Source organism: Lithobates pipiens, unplaced genomic scaffold, assembly GCF_037356315.1.
Source record: "Lithobates pipiens isolate NorthernLeopardFrog02 unplaced genomic scaffold, aLitPip1_a1.2 Scaffold_3, whole genome shotgun sequence".
Classification (NCBI taxonomy): Eukaryota; Metazoa; Chordata; class Amphibia; order Anura; family Ranidae; genus Lithobates; species Lithobates pipiens.
Window position 1 is genome coordinate 49,813,840 of NW_027507790.1, and position 14,719 is coordinate 49,828,558.

General features: G+C 41.9%; 1 protein-coding gene across 2 annotated transcripts in view; it reads right to left on the bottom strand.

Moving 5' to 3' along the window:
• The window catches only part of HIRA (histone cell cycle regulator), a 65,098-nt gene extending 53,676 nt beyond the window's left edge, over positions 1–11,422 (bottom strand). For both annotated transcript variants that reach the window (XM_077461647.1, XM_077461646.1), the window contains exons 1-10: positions 11,209–11,422; positions 7,948–8,010; positions 6,148–6,258; positions 5,861–5,951; positions 4,160–4,254; positions 3,966–4,061; positions 3,229–3,389; positions 2,838–3,005; positions 2,334–2,447; positions 69–139 (exon numbers count right to left, since the gene is read on the bottom strand). In XM_077461647.1, the coding sequence (XP_077317773.1) occupies positions 69–139; positions 2,334–2,447; positions 2,838–3,005; positions 3,229–3,389; positions 3,966–4,061; positions 4,160–4,254; positions 5,861–5,951; positions 6,148–6,258; positions 7,948–8,010; positions 11,209–11,245 (1,007 nt within the window). In that variant the 5' untranslated portion in view covers positions 11,246–11,422. The remainder of the gene's footprint in view (positions 1–68; positions 140–2,333; positions 2,448–2,837; positions 3,006–3,228; positions 3,390–3,965; positions 4,062–4,159; positions 4,255–5,860; positions 5,952–6,147; positions 6,259–7,947; positions 8,011–11,208) is intronic.
• Between the last annotated feature and the right edge of the window lie 3,297 nt (positions 11,423–14,719).

Below are 14,719 nucleotides of genomic sequence, written 5' to 3' on the forward strand. Positions count from 1 at the left end.
AAAAAAATAACAAAAAATAAAAAAACACACAACACATTTGAATAATATAGCAAACAGTAAACAATTACCATGAGATGTCCATTATAGATTTGTCAAACAGATCATGGATTACCACCAATGGTCTCTTAAGGCAGGTAAGCTACAGAAAAAAAATAAATGTAATCCATTACTACTAACAAAGTCCTGTTTTACGTCATATTGAAAAACTGGTATGTTACAAACGTATAGTCCTAAATTAACCACTTCCCACCCGGCCAATGCACATATACGGCCGGGTGGGAGCCGTCTACTCCTGATAGGACGTTCAGGAACGTCCATCAGGAGGAGCGGGATCGCCCGGCGCAGCGGCGCGATCCCGATGCGCCCGTGTCACCAGGACACGGCGCATCTCAGATCGGCAGGAGGGCTCTGTGATTGGCCCTCCTGATCACATGACGGCCGTGTCCAATCACGGCCGTCATGTGATGTAAACAAACAGCGGGTTGCTAGGCAATCGGCTCCTCCTCTCCTCACACAGAAGTCATCGCTGAGGAGAGGAGAGCAGATCGCTGCAGCCGGCTGATGATCAGTGAGTATGAGCTGTTTTTTACAGCTTTTTACTCACTGATCTTCAGTCTAGTGTAAACACACAACACACCACACAGTGTAAACACAGTCCCCACATATGTCCCCATAACACACATGTCCCCAAAACATACATGTCCCCAAAAAATAAAAACACATGTCCCTAATAATAAAAGCATGTCCCCCACATATGTCCCACTAAAATCACTTGTCCCAATGATTATGTGCACACATATGTACGTGATCACCTGCACACATCTGTACATGATCATTTGCGTACATATGTCCGTGATCACACAAACCAATTATTATACACTTAACGGAATTTTTTTTACCAAAAACATGTAGCAGAATACATTTTGGCTTAAGTTTATGACAAAATTAGATTTTATTGGATTTCTTTTAAAATAGAAAAAAGAAAATATTGTTTTTTTTCCAAATTTCCGCTTTTTTGCGCTTATATCGCAAAAAATAAAAAACGGAGTCGTGAATAAATACCACCAAAATAAATCTCTATTTGTGCGAACAAAATGATAAAAATTTCATTTGGGAACAGTGTAGCATGACCGCGCAATTGTCACTGAAAGCGCTAGAGCGATGAAAGCTGAAAATTGGGCTGGGAAGGAAGGGGGCGAAAGTGCCCTGTATTGTAGTGGTTAAGATATGGCAGAAGAAAAAAAAAAAAGGGAGAAAAATAACAAACATGGTATATTTACCTGCTCTGTGTAAGGATTTTGCAGATAGAAGCCCCGATTTGTCCTCTTCTGGGGTCACCCACCAGAGCTCCTGGCCCCTCCCAAGGGCTTAGTGCCCCCATAACAAGCTGCATGCTCTTTAGCCCCCTCTGTGTGTCTTTAAGACACACAGATGGTGGCTCAATCCCGACCCTGCTCCCTCCTCACTGGCTGTGAATGACTGCAGCTGGATCCATTGGCTGCTGCTGCGGTGTTTCAGCTAATGAGGAGAGGGAGACCTGGGCGAACCAAGGCTCCTGTGCACAGCACTAGATTTGGTAAATATTAGAGGGGCCTGTGGAGGGAGCAGAAAACCAAAGGTTTTTACCTACATGTAAAGAATGCACAAAGATAAAAAAAAAAACTTTAGCCTTTACAATTACTTTAACATATTCTTGTGTAGCGTAATGCTTAAAGTTCACCTTAAAAAATAAAAATAAAAAAGCATGGCAACCATAATCAGCGGATGCATTGTCAGGTTTACAGATCTCTGTGAATGAATGATGTGGCTGTCTGGGCAAGGCCCTGCATGGCTGGACTTTCTTAAAAACGTGACAGCGGTGCCAGTCTGGAACATGTTACAAATTACACCCAAATTATGGGCGTCAACCCTCCAGCCGCACCATCACTGGAGTGTGTGCGCTAATAGGCTCTGACCAGCCTTTGGGTCCTGGCAGATCCCTTCGGACTGCGCATGCAGTTTGCTGCACATTTGCGAAGATGGAGTTTTGGGAATTCCCTAACAGCCACGTTGGCACATGTGAAGGTAAACCCAGCCAACACACAGTTGTCCGGGGGAAACCTACATGTGCCACATGGCTTGCTCGGGACCCAAAGCCCTGAGGCAAATCTGTGCAAGCAGGGGAACACATGCTGCTGTAGGAAGGGGCGGGGTGGTAATGGTAGGTCAGGGTAACGTCACACTTTTTGATAAAAGGTCTGTGTCAAACTTGCTGCATGATTGTCAACAGTTTGAGGGTAACAAAAACAAGATCATGGAAAGATTAAAATGTGAAGCTTTAAGATTAGACTTACCCACACAGAAAGCGAACGATCCTTGCTACCCACTGCACAGCAGCAGTATGGACAACTAGCCTTATTGGAGCTCCCATTTTTTTGTTTCCTTTTGAAGATTTTTGGATTAAATTTCTGGAAAGGATAATGTTCAGAACAATGTTTTCTTAACAAGTCAAACATGCAACATTGTTAAGCATTAAGCAGACCGCAAGGAGAAGCAAAGCCACTGAAGATTAACTCTTAACATTCTGCACAACTAATTACTTGTCTTCATTGTCAAACCTGAACTAGAAAAAGACAGGGGGACTGTTACAAGCTGCTATGGGCAACAGCAATACTGTATAAACTTTTCATATAAGAAATCAATACGTTGACCTATTCAGCCAAAAGACAATTCATTAGTATGCAATAGAACATATTTAATAGAAAGTATAATTGCCCGTCAGTAAAAACTCAGTTAGCGTAGCAGGCAGAAGAAAAAAAAATAAAAAGTTCTCCATGTAAAAGTATAGTTTTTCTTACCACAACAGTGACTGCTTTTCGATGTCCCACAAAGTCCATGTTGGTTTTCCAACCATCACGCTCAATAATCTGGGCTGTTGGCCCAGAGTTGTTCATTGCATGAGCTGATACCAGGTAATGTCCATCAGGGGACCAACTAAGACGCAAGACGTGGGTGGTCCCTCCACACTGTGAGAAAGGTTTGGAGTGCCAAGAGTTAGTTAGATGCTGGGTTCAACCACTGCTGTTACAGTAGCATACAATAGGTTATTTGACTAATAAAAAACGAGTAACTTTCTTGCACTCCATGGGAAAAAGAAAGGGAAAAAATATTTCTTGCAATTAAAACAGCGGTGTAATTTTTGTCCAGCCATTAAGGTCATGTATGCTCGTCCCACTAAATGACTTGTACCTCATCAAATGGTTTGGTGATACTGGTTTCTAGCTGCCAGTCCATGGTTCGCCAGACCTTCAGGCTGTGGTCATCAGCTTGAGAAGCTATGTACTTTCCTACAGGATCCCAAGTAAGTCCCTTCACCAGTCCTGAGTGGCCTCTCAATGTGGCAATAATCTCTAGATTACAAAAGAAAATCGCATTACTATCCTTTACGGCTCAGTCAGATGGCAGATTAGTACTGTCCTCCAAGCAGAGCTGCTGGCAGATGCGTGTGCATCCAGACCATAGAAGTGGATGCGCACAAACAATTGCACCTCAAAGTTTGACATGCGGACAGGAGCTGGTGCACAGATCCAAAAACAGAGGCTCTGTGTTCATGTGTGTGCACCCACTCCTGCCCGTATGACGAACTTTAAGGTGCGATTGCGTCTGTGCCGATGCTGCATGCGCAGCCACTTCTATGGGCTCAAAGACTAATCAACCAGCGCTGAACATATAAAATAAAATAAAAATACACATAGAGCTCGTACTAAAATACTGCGGCTAGAATACTATAGGTCAAAATACCAAATCCCACAATAGAAATTAAAATGCAACAGTACAGCAAGCACTTCTATGGGCTGCCTGCACACAGCTCCAGGGTACAGACACACGCATATGCAAGTAGCTCTGGAGGATGTGCTAGTCTGTCATCTGAAAGAGCTGATAAGAACCCTATTATCTTCAGGGAAGGAGAATCTTTCCTCACTTACCTGGAAACTTCAGTGCATTCCATATAACTACCGTATTATCCACACTACAAGAAGCTAACCAGGCATCATGAGGAGACCAAGCCACATCCATTACATCTGAGAAACATGTTCACAATGTAGTTAGTGAAAAAATATATACACACAAGAATATCAGCATTTTGTTTAAAAATACTTTATATTCACAACACACTTACCCCCAGAATGATTCCTCAGAATGGTGAGACAGCGCCACTGCTCTACATTCGCAAGTTTGCTACTAGAGCCAAAAACCGTACTGGGTCCAATATACCTAAGATATAAATAAATGGTACAGTACAGTTAACATTCATAAAACTGATCCACTTTAACCCTTTCTTTCTGCCCCGGCATCACTTTAAACTTTTTTTAATGTCATGTGACAGTGGCACTAATATGCAGCACTGATGAGGCGTGGACTGTGTCAGTAGTATATTTTTTTACAATGGGGGGGGGGGGGGGGGGGGGGGGGGGGGGCAGTTACAAGCATCAATCTCCCTGTATAGATTTCAAGAAAGCAGCTGAAAGCCATGGGAAGGAGAAAAGGAGAAGCGCCTGTCAGCTGCTTTATTGAAATCTATACAAGGAGATTGGTGCTTTTATCTCCCCCCACCGCTGCAGTGATCATCCCCGACTGCCCAGGTATCGGATCATTTGCACGAGTACAAGTACTCATGCAAATACCGGTATCGGTGCAACCCTACGTTAAACTGTTCTGAACACCTGGGGCAGGGGGGGTGGCAAGAATGGGCAATCGTGTGACCACTGCCACAATGGTCACACGATCAGAATCGAGTCCCACTGGCTACCCATCTTTAGTCTAGACCAAGAGCTGTTTTTGATAGCTTGGTCTTTGTGATAAAACAAACAGCGATACATGTGTGTTTGTGGGCGTTAAAGGCCACACTTTTGCCACTGCACATGCGTTTAAGCAGTCGTAAAGAGGTTAAAAGGCCAGCTTCAACATATTTCCCTCTTATTATCTGATTACATATCATATTGTTTGTAGAAACTATGCTATGCAATTAATTTACATGCAATATCCCTAAAGGGAACCAATAGGTGGTGAAGTTAAATTTGTCTTGTCTACAGGCAGAGTACAGATACAATAAAATAACCTGTTCATTTAGCATTTGTAAAAATCTGAATCTCCACTAGGTGTGGTTACCTAAAAGTGTAGCCTTATCTCACAGTGATTTCTGTATTCTCTGTCAGAGAAGAAGAAATGGCAGCTGAGGGTCAGGCTCTTAAGACATCATGGAGGCCTACATTTTAACTGCCAAACTTCAGGTCTGATAACAGACATCCCCCTGGGCTGAGGAAGGAGGGGAAAAACTATCTCACGCATTGTACATGCACAATACATTAAGGCAGCCATTTGCTTTGAATTGACTGACAACAGAACGCAGTGCATATTTTAACAGACATGCACTCATTTTTTCAATGAAGCTTACCAATTGTTTGTAATACACAACACCAAGTGCACTGCAGTGCCATTCAATATAAAAGGCATCCCAACGAGCAGCACTTAGATTCATAGGTTTTCAGCTCATTGCAGTGCACTACCAGCCTACCACACTATGCTTCACACATTACTAAAATGCAATCATCTGAATTGCCCATCAATGAAAAAAATAACTTTTAGATTATTTTCAAATAAACCTAACAGCACCTGGGTGCTGGATTGATTTCTCTTATCTATACTGAGCTCAGGCCAGAAATAGGGCAGCTTGAAAACCAAAAATATATGGAAGGTACAGGAATTAGAGTGAAGATTCAAAATTTAACAAATGTCCTAAAGGGGACTGATTTTTTTCCCCCCAACTGGTCTATAATTAAAAATAAAAAAATAAAATAAAAACAAACAGTGCTCTGCTCACCCAGATTTCTTCCACACCATGATAAGCTTGTCATCTCCTCCAGATGCTAAATATGCTCCATTGTTAGACCATCGCACACAGTTCACACAAGCTGAAAGAAAATATGCAAAGCTCAATCCAATTTCTTTATGCATGTATAAATACATGCTTATCTGCTGTTCAAATGCCAACCCCCCCCCCCCCCCCCCAAAAAAAACTCTGGAGAACTTGGAACAATTTTTAAGTTTTCTGCAACCTAAAGCAAAGTTGTTAAACTTAATGCAACCTTTAGTGATGTGACTTGGTACCTAGGTGGTTATCCATCTGGCACAACATCTTGGGAATACTTTTGTTCTTTTCATCTTCCTCCTTAACAACGGGTGGCATATTCCATATGACAACTTTTCCAGAGTCTTGCCCTAGAAAGACAACATTAAAATCCTGAACTGTGACATGCTTACTAAAACAGCAAAACTTTGGTTGGGCAACATTTAACCATCCAAGATAAATTCAGGATATAAAAGGGATTATTTATACATAATCCACAATGTTACTCCACACTATGACCTACAATTCACAACTCATTCATAAAATATAAACTGAAATTTTAAGTTTCCAGTGTCTCATTAGGTTCCCAATGCTGAAAACTGCAAAAAAAAAAACTCGGATAGGAGGAGAGGCCAGTCACACTTCTGACAGGATATGTGACCAGGCTCTCATTTTCAAAATATCCTTCATTTGAACAACGCTCCACTTGCTTCAGAGTCCAAAAGCAAGCAAAGCCCAATGCGCATTTGTAAAGCACGCGTTCTGCTTTACAAAATGTACAGTGTGTGTTTTTTTTGGGAGACGGGAAGGTAATAGCACCAATTTTTTACTGAAAACAACAAACATGTCTTAAGCCTCAGACACACGATAAGAATATCTGATGAATGATCATCTTTTTTTTTTTTTTTTTTTTGGCGTGCTAGTCTCATATCGAAAACCAATAGGTAACTGAAGTTACAGAAATTCTCGTAGGATAGAATACAACATCAGAAGTGATGTAATGTATTCTTTAATTTCAGAGCATGCCTGGTCTTGGTCACACAATTTTTTCTGTACAGATACCATACTAATTACATTAAAATCATTCGCTCTGTTATCGCACGAGAAACATTTTCATGCTTGCCCCTTTGGATATTTTAACAGAGATTCTTCCTCTACTGTTTTTTTTTTTATATTAAAGTGGAACTTTATGTAAAAAATGTAAATGGGTGAACAGGTAGGCCTTTTAAATGCAGAATAGACCTGCTTTGTCTCTTCTGTATTAAAGAAGAGTTCCAGGAAAAAAATTTAGCTCGTTAGAAAGCCAAACCCTCCACCCCCCCGTTTTTGAGCCTTTTTTATTGTTTGCAGACCTCCTTTTTTCTTTGGAACTTCTGTCCCGCAAGGCTGCAGCAACTTACATCACTTCCGCCTTTTTCTTTTTTTGTCCTCCTCCTCCTGGTCGCCTTCTGGGACCTACGTGTCCCATAAGACAATGGGACCATTCAGAATGCGCCACTTGACTCGCACAGTGGGAAACAGGCTGTGAAGCTGCAAGGCTTCACTTCGTTTCCCTTAGTAAGGATGCCGGTACCTGCACCCGGAGTCAATGGACGGGTTGTATTCAGGTGCTGGCATCATGGGCCTCTTGGACAGGCAAGTGTCCTTAAATTAAAAGTCAGCAGCTACAGTATTTGTAGCTGCCGACTTAATTTATATTTAACCAGGCTGGAACTCTGCTTTAAAGTTACCCACCTGTCTGTCCCTGTGCAGCTTACTGTAGAAATTTGGCAATGCTGAAGCTAACTGAATTCCCACTTTGTATTAACGTTATTTTGGCCCGGCCAATGAAAGCGGCCAGGCCAGGCGATGGATACTCGGAAACCTGGCACTGACATATCTGAGGGGAGCTCCAGGAAGCCGCATCATTGGATTGAAGCTTAGCATATTTCTGCTTTAAGTTGTTGTTGACTGCCAGCGGTACTTGAGAAAAATATAGGAATAACTGACTTGCATTACTATAGAAAATGTGGAAATATTCAAAGTATCCTCAACACATTATACAAATGTTTTTCACACACCTTGTCCTCCAGTAGCGAACTTTGTGCCATCAGGGTGAATGTCCACTGAAAAGATTGGCTTCCCTAAGATAAAAACAAAAACAAGCTAAAAGCGATTTCTAAACATTTAAATATTTAAGTAGTAAATAAATAGGCAATGCAAAAGCCCAATTATAAATGTTTACTGTATTAAAGTACAGGTATTTTTTCATTCTAAAAACCTTGTACGGATTTCCCCCACCCTGCTTCTTTCCATCACAATTGTACGCAAACACAGACCTCAGATGCAGCAATGTTACCTTCTAAACTAGCTGGCTCAGGCAAGGAAGCGTTTAGATCCGATTTTTCCCTCTGAGCACCTGTACTGCAGTGAGCAGATGCTAATATAAATGTGTATAGGTGTATAGCAGAGATATGCAATTAGTGGACCTCAAGCTGTTGCAAAACTACAAGTCCCATCATGCCTCTGGGTTTGATGCTTGTGGCTGCCAGAGTCTTGCCATGCCACATGGGAGTTGTAGTTCTGCAACAGCTGGAGGTCCGCTAATTGCATATCCCTGGTGTATAGAGTTGGGCTAGTCACTGCTCACTGCAATACAGGCACTAGAAGGAAATCACAGATGGGCAGTGAAATGTCTGGGTTCTGTCTTTGTCTGTAATAGATTTGAATATTTAAATGGCTGCTAAGGTTGATAGAACATTTGCTATACACATATGGATGAGCTCAGGAGTGTTCGCAAACCGCATGTGCAGAGCCTGCCAGGAAGTCTGCACTGCACAGCGCTAATCACAGGTAGTGAGACATTTCCCAATCTCTGCAGCTGCGCATCGGGACAACGTCTCACTGCTTGTGATTAGCACTCCGCAGTGCCAACTTCCTGGCAGGTTCTGCACGTGCAGTTTGTGAACACACCTGAGCTCATCCTTACACATAACATGTCACCAAAACCTAAAAAATTACAGCACTGTACAAAAAATAAATGACCCAAATTCATAAGGAATAAAAAAAAAAGCAGAACACAAATGCTCATTTGCATCCTAAAGAGGCACTACACTCCTATGCATTTCTTTAGATTCCCTCTTGGGCCCCCATTTACACCTGAGCAATTTGAAGTGAGAATTGTAGCTACATTAAAAGCTCTTCAAAGCGCCTGTTCACACCTGAGCATAGTGTCGCTTGAAGCTTGTCATTCAAATAAAAGTACATGAGCTTCTTTGGGGCAGAATAGCGATTTTTAGCCCCAATAGAATCCAAGAGGAATGCACATAATGCAGGTTTTTTCCCCTAACAGCTTTCCCGAGTGCATCAGTTTATTTTTGTTCAACCCGCTGGGTTGAAAAAAACTAACTGGTATTGTGTGCCAGGCATAAGGCTGGCCACACATTACACAATTGTCTCATATATTTTTCTTTTAGATTTACTGAAACAATATAATAGAAGGTCAAACCTAAACACCTTCAATTTGTATGCAATCAGGCAGGCCCTTGCACTACTTAAAGAGGAAGTAAACCCTGGTGGGTTTTTCTTCCTTACTTCATCCCTGGAAAAGTAAAAGCATAATGTGCTAGTATGCATCATATACTAGCACATTATGTGACACTTATCTGCAAACGAAGCTTGCGTCGTCCCCGCTGCAGGCCGCATCTATCTTCACCCCTCTTCCTTCTGGGGCCACAGATTCCGGCTCGGTGACTGGCTGGAGCTGCGTGATGTCACTAGCGTGCATGCACGCACAAAGGAACCACCGATCACGGCATACTCGCCTGAAGAAACGGCACAAGCGGCCGTTCCTTCAGAGTGCACGTACCGAAGACATCATCGCGCAGTAAACATATCCTAAACTGCGCACGTTTAGGAGATATTTACAGTAACTTACGCTAGGCTTACCTATAGATATAACTTCCCCATGGAAGTTTACAACCTCTTTAAAAGCAAAATTCCACCCAAAAGTGGAACTTTGACTTTTCGGATTCCTCCCCCCCTTCCGGTGCTACATTTGGCACCCTTTGGGGAGGAGGGGGGAGCGGATACCTGTTTTTATTTTACAGGTACCCTGTCTCCACTTCCAGGAGATCGGCCATGGTGAATTACGTCAGCAGCTCGGTCCCCCTCCGTCCCATTCAGCCGGGCCAGTGAGAGTGCAGCACACTTCACAAATGTGCAATAGGGACCCAGACGTGAAGCCGAAAGGCTATACTACCAGGTTCCCTTATCCACAATGGCAGCAGCACCACCCAACCAGTCATCGATGGTAACATCAGCTGCGGTGCCGACATCACTGGATTCCAGGACAGGAAATTGTCCTAGTGTTAAAGGTCAGCAGCTACAGTATGTGTAGCTGTTGACTTTTACATTTTTAAAGGGGCAGAACTCCGCTTTAAGTTGAAGGTAAATCTAAAGGAAATTGAATAAGAAATGTGTATAATGTATGGCCAGCTTTAAAAAAAAGTCAAACCTGAAACATTCATTAACACCCATGCAAATGCTGCTGCTGCAAAAAAAAAAAAAAAAGTGTGAAAAATGCTGAGTGAGAATGGGTCCTTGCCTTTGTCACTGGGGTTATGCAATATAAACATACTCCCAAGCCAGTGCCGTTCTGCTGCAATCTACACGCAGCTCACACGCCGCCATCTTCTTTCTTACATCATCAGCAGCCGCCTGTCTCCTCTGGATTCTTGCAGCCGGAATCCTGATGATACATCATCAGGTTTGCCCTGATCCTGCCACAGTGAGGAAGCGATGCTTCCTGAGATATCCGATGTGAGTACATCTCATAAGAATGTGAGAAATTAGAAAAAAAAAAAAAGTAAACACAAACATTGACTTTTTAGATTAGGAGTGGAGGGGAGGCATGTAATGATGCAAAGTGCTTCCATAAGAGTAAAGGTCCGCTGTAAAGTGACAAGTGTTGTTGGCTACACAGATCTGCACTGACAGCGTTGCATCATGTCCTGCAGGTGCATGCATCCCTCCCTCAATGGTGTCCCCTGGGGGAATATGGTGTCACGAAGATGCTCAGGTGACAGATGTTGCATTGGGCTCCATATTAGCTTTTTCTGCTCTAACACTAGAGAAAGAACAAAGAGAAGTGAATGGGAGCAACTAGAAGTGAAATCCCCCCATACTCCCCTCTGTACAGGTAGCAATTAAAGCTGCAGGAACTCTCTCACTCCAGATTGCAATCAATGAGCATTACCAGCGCTGCGATTTCTCCCCCACCAACTTCAGGGGCCCCTTGGGGCCCCACACTCTACCCCTCTCCCGCCCGCTCCTCCCCTCACCATTGTGATTAACCCAGGAGGGTTTCAGGAGCTTCATTGTCCCGCGGTGTGCCCCGAACAGGGTGTCACCTCCGGCCGCCCATTGAGCCGCGGGGCTGTGTTCTTCCCCCACACAGAGCTCTGTGCAGGCTTCTCCCCCGCCTCGGAGCCACCACTCAGCGCCGCTCCATCCCGCTCCAGCGCCCGCACCAAGACCGGAAGCCCGCGGGATGTAAGGTTTAAATCCGTCCTGCTGGAAACACGGACCTGGTGCGAGGCGTTCCTTGTGCAGAGCGCACCGTGCGGAGGAAGCGCCTCAGTGCTGGACAGCGCAGCCTGTGTACTGTACTGTGACATGCCAGGGGCACACTCTCATCACACACACACACACACACACAATACTGCGCTGCTCTGTACAAGGACACAACGTCACCAAATGCTTTTAGGTCTTAAGGAGTGGAAGCACAGATGGACCTTCAAGTGTGACTAGAGGCAAAACTTGTTTTCTTCGTTTTGGATTGAGTGCAGAGAGATTAGACCCCCTGTCAGTTTTTATTGCTGTCTGTGTCCCTCATAAGGAGAGCCACCTTCTCTATTTGCCCCGTTCACCATTATTAATGAAAGCGTTCACCAATGAAAACATTCACCATTATTAATGAAAGCGTTCACCAATGAAAGCATTCACCATTATTAATGAAAGCGTTCACCAATGAAAGCATTCACCATTATCAATGAAAGCGTTTTCAACCATTATTGAAAGCGTTCACCATTATCATTGGAAGTGTTCATCATTATCAATGAAAGCGTTCACCATTATCATTGGAAGTGTTCATCATTATCAATGAAAGCGTTCACCATTATCATTGAAAGTGTTCACCATTATCATTGAAAGCGTTCACCATTATCAATGAAAGCGTTCACCATTATCATTGAAAGCGTTCACCAATGAAAGCATTCAGCATTATCAATGAAAGCGTTCACCATTATCATTGAAAGTGTTCACCATTATCATTGAAAGCGTTCACCATTATCAATGAAAGCGTTCACCATTATCATTGAAAGCGTTCACCAATGAAAGCATTCAGCATTATCAATGAAAGCGTTCACCATTATCATTGAAAGCATTCACCATTATCATTGAAAGCGTTCACCATTATCATTGGAAGCGTTCATCATTATCAATGAAAGCGTTCACCATTATCATTGAAAGCGTTCATCATTATCATTGAAAGCGTTCATCATTATCAATGAAAGTATTCATCGTTATCAATGAAAGCATTCACCATTATCAATGAACGCGTTCATCAATGAAAGCGTTCACCATTATCAATGAAAGCGTTCACCAATGAAAGCGTTCATCATTATCAATGAAAACTTTCACCATTATCATTGCAAGTGCTCACCATTATCAATGAAAGGGTTCACCATTATCAACTAAAGCGTTCACCATTATCAATGAAAGAGTTCACCATTATCAAAGAAATCGTTTACCATTATTAATGAAAGCATTCACCATTATCAACTAAAACGTTTACCATTATCAATGAAAGCGTTCACCATTATCAATGAAAGCGTTCAATGAAAGCGTTCACCATTATCAACAAAATCGGTCACCATTATCAATGAAAGCTTTCACCAATGAAAGCATTCACCATTATCAATGAAAGCATTCACCAATGAAAGCGTTCACCATTATCAATGAAAGCGTTCACCAATGAAAGCGTTCATCATTATCAATGAAAACTTTCACCATTATCATTGCAAGTGCTCACCATTATCAATGAAAGCGTTCACCATTATCAACTAAAGCGTTCACCATTATCAACTAAAGCGTTCACCATTATCAATGAAAGCGTTCACCATTATCAAAGAAATCGTTCACCATTATCAATGAAAGCGTTCACCATTATCAACGAAAATGTTTACCATTATCAATGAAAGTGTTCACCATTATCATTGCAAGCGATCACCATTATCAATGAAAGCGTTCACCATTATCAATGAAAGCGTTCAATGAAAGCGTTCACCATTATAAACAAAAGCGGTCACCATTATCAATAAAAGCGTGCACCAATGAAAGCATTCACTATTATCAATGAAAGCATTCACCAATGAAAGCGTTCACCATTATCAATGAAAGCGTTCACCAATGAAATCATTCACCATTATCAATGAAAGCGTTTACCAATGAAATCATTCACCATTATCAATGAAAGCGTTTACCAATGAAATCATTCACCATTATCATTGAAAGCGTTCACCAATGAAAGCATTCACCATTATCACTGTACGACGTCATCTGCGACGAAACGGCGTAGGGAGGAGCGGCATGCTGGCGTCACCACCAACGAACGCGAGGTTCCGGAAGGACCGGGCAGTGTATCGAGTACCAGCTGGCTCGATATATAATACAAGCGATATTCTCTATTTTAAATGTGTAAGTGCAATTCTTTTATTTCTATTTTATTAAACATACTGGAAGTATGAACTATGGAAGTTCTTATTTTTAATGTGGGGAACCGCTAACCGCAAGCTTATCAGCAATACCAGGAGTGGATGAGCGGGGCAGTCCTGTTGGTGGGAGAGAGACCCTGGCTGGGTTACATAGCCACAGGCGCATTTGATCTCCTTAAAAAAAGAGATCAATCCATCTGGTAAGCGGCAGTTATTTCCCAGGTGGAGGAGTCTTTCTATCACAACCATCACTATTCCTGGGTGTATAAAGTTTCAAGTCACCTGTGATCAGTGAATAAGGACTTTTCTTTTACGAACTTTGGTTAAAAGTGTCACTTAATTGTTGATCCTTTCCTTCATTTTCAAACACTACAGTGTGGATTATTTTTTTGAATATATTTCCTCCATCATCTCAATCATTGTAATTAGGGGGCATTCAAATGGATACTTGAATATAGTTATTTACTATCAGCATTTGGCACATAGGTTTTGTAAGAATCTTGAAGCTGTTATTATTCACGGCAAGATCTCGTTATTTTATCTATTTATCACACAGCGCAGCTTTGTATTTATTGATATTTTTGTGTGTATCTCACATTGGAGTTGCAGCAGTGTGTGTGCTATTCATTTATTGCTTTGGATTCCTATCACTGCTAATTTGGTGATTTATTCAGACAGCGCAGTCATTTTTAATTTTATAATATTATCAATGAAAGCGTTTATCACTGAAAACAAAAGTAAAAGAAAATCCCAAATTTTGAGTTTTCCCCAGAAAAGTTATAGAGAGGAAATCTTCCAATGGGGCTCTGCGGGTTCCCCTAATTTTGCAGGCATTTCCTCTCACTTCCTGTTTGGCGATGTGACAGGAAGTGAAGGGAAATCTCCGCAATGGGACACATATCTAAAATATATATAAAAAAAAAATATATATATATATATATATATATATATATATATATATATATATATATATATATATATATACATATATATGGGAATAGAAAAGGATAAGGGATTTTGACAGTGCAAAGATACTGACAAAATTGTAGTTCAAAAAGAAAGAAATTATGCTTTGACA